Source organism: Lycium ferocissimum, unplaced genomic scaffold (assembly GCF_029784015.1).
Source record: "Lycium ferocissimum isolate CSIRO_LF1 unplaced genomic scaffold, AGI_CSIRO_Lferr_CH_V1 ctg298, whole genome shotgun sequence".
In the NCBI taxonomy this organism is placed as follows: Eukaryota; Viridiplantae; Streptophyta; class Magnoliopsida; order Solanales; family Solanaceae; genus Lycium; species Lycium ferocissimum.
The window spans coordinates 163,438-168,307 of NW_026725197.1; the positions used below are offsets into that span (position 1 = coordinate 163,438).

Genomic DNA, 4,870 nt, shown 5'->3' on the forward strand with positions numbered 1-4,870 from the left:
GGCAACTCCTGAAATTTTTAAGGAGTCTATATGAATTGACCCAAACTTTTGAATCGGTCAATTCTAGCTATGCCCAAGTGAAATCTTAATGTTTAATTAGACCAAAAAAAAAAAAAAAATCTTAATGTTTACATTGTGTCTACACCTAACAAAAAATCCACCACTGTGTGTGGACATAGACTCACAAAATCCACAACTGCGTGTCGAAGAATCCTGACTTATACTAATTATTGGCGTTCACACTTTGTTAGTGGGACTTAAAAAGCATTTTATTTCGGGTGGATAATTCAAATTATTATAAATATTTTAACTTTACCAATTTATACGACACGCTTTATGCTACCAGAAATAATGGTACATTTACGTATTTGAATTTTTTTTTTTTTTTACTTCAAGCATCTCATTTAAATAACACGCTTTTATAGCTACGAATGTATCATTGTGTACTTAACACCACAAATTCTAAGAGCACCTATGATAATAATTAAAAAAAAAAATTTAAAAAAAATCTTTCTAAAGTTCTTTACTCAACCACACAACGTCAACTAAAACAAAATGAAGGGCGTTATATTTAAATTAAATTTGGTCTAGAGAAATACTGACATAAGTACGTACATCAGACTTAAACTGTAGCAGTTGTACTTGTATTCCTACTAGTTGTAGCCACATGTTTCCTAGAAAAGTTAGTGTTGGAATAAAGGAGGACACAAAATTGAAGGCTTGAAACACATTCGAAACACTTTGCTTAAAGCGATATTTGTTCCCTCTCTTCCGCTAGATTGTTATGGAATTATACGCAAATAACTTTAGTAGATATGACAAACCTTTAAATTTGATGCTAAACAAATACTGGAGAAATTCTCGTAGGAAACAAAACTCCCAATCTAATCTTTTGAATGTAGAATTTCGATAAAGAAGAGAGGTTTGGAGAATAGTTATAAGAGAAGGGTCTCTTTTCTACAAAGTAATTTTTGTATCACTTCAAAATGCAAGACTAATCTATTCAATTATAAAGTAGGAATCCCAAAATTGAAAAGTTAAGAATCGAGATAGTGTTGGATAAGAGTATACGCCTTTTGATTTTATTCACAAGGACGCAAAACTACGTAACAATGCTAGTTTTTGGTATATTCAAATTTCTAATTTATAACTAGATCAGATTATTTTCAAATATATATATGCATATAAAAACTTTACACCTATTTTTGGATATACATTCTGCTGAAAAATGATATGCACGTGCGGCATCTGCAAAGATACTAGTTGATTTTAAATAGACTTTCAGAAAAGACTCAACTACTAGTTTGAATGTTAATTTAAATAATTTGAAATGTTGCTAGTTGGTTCACAGACTTATTAAAACTATATAAGAATTCCATATACTAATAAGCTCCGATAGACCAAAAATGTATAAGCCAGTGTTTTACCTTGTTGTTCACTTTTCACTATTCCTGGTAGCACCAATTTCATCATCCTCAATTATCACTAGTTTGAGTAGAGGTTCCTCTCTTTCTACTTCCCAAAATACCGTGATTTCATCACCCAACGGTGATTATGCAGCGGGTTTTCACACAGTTGGTGAAAATGCCTATAGCTTTGCTATATGGTTTAGCAATGTAGTTGGTGATGACAAAAAGTACACCATAGTCTGGATGGCTAACAGAGACGAACCCGTGAACGGAAAGCACTCACAACTTTCCTTAACGAAATCAGGCAATGTTGTTCTTACTGATGCTGACCAGCGCACTGTTTGGGCCACTGCAACACAATCAAATGCCTCTGTTGAATTGAAACTCTTGAACAACGGCAACCTAGTTCTTGCAGCTTCACAGGACACAAGTACTATTTGGCAAAGTTTTGACACACCAACTAACACACTCCTTCCTGGACAAGCACTGACCAAAAATTCAAAGCTTGTATCTCTAAGAAGCTCAACCAATTACTCATCAGGCTTTTACAAGCTACAATTCGCTGATAATAATGTTCTCCAGCTTCTTTATGAAGGCTTAGAGATGTCAGGTGTTTACTGGCCACCCTCGTGGCAAACAAGCGTGGCAGCTGGACGATCCACCTACAACAATAGCAAAATTGCAGTGCTAGACCGTTTAGGCCAATTCAAATCGACTGATAAGTTCAACTTTAAAACTGCTGATCATGGTGAAGGAGGCATTCAAAGAAGATTAACATTGGATATTGATGGGAATATCCGAGTGTACAGCCTGAATAAGCAGAGGAATAATTGGGAAGTTTCTTGGCAACTTAATTGGCAACCCTGCTTAATTCATGGAATTTGTGGGTTGAACAGTTTATGCACTTATAGTCATGATTCTGGTAGGAAATGCACTTGCCTACAACATCATAAGATGAAAAATGTGACTGATTGGTCTTATGGGTGCGAACCAGATTTTAAGCTCTCTTGCCCTGATAGCAATAGGGTGGATTTCGTTCATCTTCGTCACGTTGAATTCTTCGGGTATGACATTACGTATTATAAAAATCACACCTTGGAGCAATGCAAACAGAAGTGCTCAGATAACTGCAGCTGCAAAGGATTTCAATTCAACTTTGAATCGGGGGATGGCGTTTATAGCTGCTATCTTAAGACACTTCTCTTCAATGGGTACCGCTCACCATCCTGGGAAGATTCAGTTTACATTAAACTGCCCAAGAATGTTCGTAGTTCGTATGAGGAAGGACCTACAGGCAAATTGCAGTGTGAAAGAACACATGAAGTGTTGGTGGAAAGAATTTACAAACGAAAAGAGCAACATGGATGGTTAAAGTCATTTATTGGGTTTACTGTTGCACTTGGAGTGTTCGAGATCATATGCCTTGTCTCTTATTTGATAACTATTCTCAAACGCTCTAAGGCAACATTTGGTCAGGTTTATATTCCGGTTTTCAATAGGTTCAAGAGATTCACCTATGCCGAGCTGAAAAAAGCAACGTCTAATTTCAGAGATGAAATTGGACAAGGAAGTGGCGGTGTCGTGTACAAAGGCAAATTATCGGACAACAGAATAGCAGCCATCAAGTGTCTCAAATTAGAAGCCAATCAAGGAGAAGCTGAATTTCTTGCAGAGGTGAGCACAATTGGCAAGCTTAACCACATGAACTTGATAGATCTATGGGGTTATTGTGCCGAGGGAAAACACAGGCTCCTAGTGTACGAGTACATGGAACATGGTTCTTTAGCAGATAATTTACATGCCAACAATATTCTTGATTGGGAAAAGAGGTTTGAGATAGCTTTGGGAACGGCAAAAGGTCTTGCTTACTTACATGAAGAGTGTCTAGAATGGGTTTTGCATTGTGATATAAAGCCTCAGAATATTCTTTTGGACTCAAATTACGAGCCAAAGGTAGCTGATTTTGGTCTCTCAAAGCTATTACACCGAGGTGGAGTGGACAATCTAAGCTTTTCGAAAATAAGGGGGACAAGGGGTTACATGGCTCCTGAATGGATTTTTCGCCATCCCATCACCTCCAAAGTTGATGTCTACAGCTATGGAATAGTACTGCTAGAATTGATCACCGGTAAGAGCCCAAACCGAGCTCAACGTAATAACATGGATAATGATGAGATGCAAGATACAATGCTTGTTACTTGGGTTCGAGAGAAGATGCATGGAGTTGAGCAAACAGCTTCACAAATTCAACAAGTCGTGGACCCTACTTTAGATGGTGTTAACTACTTGGGAAAAATGGAAGTTCTGATAAAAGTAGCTTTGCAGTGTTCAGAAGAAGACAAAGATGCAAGACCCAGCATGAGCCAAGTGGTGGATATGCTACAAGCATAAAGAACATTATTTATGTGGAAGTAGCTGTTATAGCCTCTGGCTTGCTTTTTATCCAACTCACCTAGACCCTAGGGGAGTATGGGTGAGTTGTTTTTCAGTTGTCTGTTTTTTTGTTCTTTTTCATATAAGTTGTAGCACCATGTGTCAGGGGCGGATGTAATGTGTTTGAGTGGGGTTCAATTGAACCCCAAACTTTCGACGTAAATCGTAAATATACTGTGTTAAATATCCGAAATATACATATATATTGAGTGTTGAACCCCAAACTAAAAGAGGCTGGGGGTTCAGTGGTTGGGCAGTTCACTGTACGACTTATCCATGCTTGGAGATCTGTCCTAAAATTTTAAATCTTGAACCCCTAAAATTAAAATCCTGGATCCGCCTCTGCATGTGATGGGTATCGGTTGTATAACCAAAGGAGATGAATAAAAGTAAATTATAAAATATCATTGCTTGGATAAAGAACTATAGTTTCTGACAAAGTTATTACATTTGTGGAATCTGACGGAATGTAGGTATTCAGTTCCAATCGTTACATAAATTCCTTTAGAAAATCTTACATAACCAAATGGGGTAAGTATGTTCGCTAACACCCTCGAGCATCTGTAACCAGATTCTTAGGTTTACAAGTGGATTGAAGTGGTTTTTTTTTTTTTTTTTTTTTTTTTTTGGTTGCATTTTTTAAGTTGAGAATGAGAAGATGCACAGCAGATGGAGATAGATTAAGATCAACAGGATAATTAAAGAGAAGCCTTTGAGCAATATCAGTGCTTACATTGTATCTATAACATTCATAACCATGTGACCATGATCATTCCCTTGTTCATCGTCATACTGTGCCACGCTCAGCAGGGAATCACTACTTCCATAAAATCTGGTAACACCGTGTTGGATTGGACATTCCATCACACAATTACTCACTCGTGAATCTGATACCAAATTATTGGTATTGAAGAACAGATAAGAGATAGAAGAGAAGAATAAGAGAAAAGTATAGATGCGAAGAGAAGTTTAGTGAGAAAACTAGCAGATTGTATTATCATTTATCATGCTCTTTGAGAACTATAAGC

At 36.9% G+C, this 4,870-nt stretch overlaps 1 protein-coding gene across 1 annotated transcript; it reads left to right on the forward strand.

The window, feature by feature from the left end:
• Positions 1-1,637: 1,637 nt before the first annotated feature.
• Positions 1,638-3,887, forward strand: LOC132043893 (putative receptor protein kinase ZmPK1). Its single transcript, XM_059434350.1, has one exon. It carries the CDS (start codon positions 1,653-1,655, stop codon positions 3,798-3,800), a length of 2,148 nt encoding a protein of 715 aa, XP_059290333.1. The 5' UTR covers positions 1,638-1,652; the 3' UTR covers positions 3,801-3,887.
• The last annotated feature ends 983 nt before the right edge of the window (positions 3,888-4,870 follow it).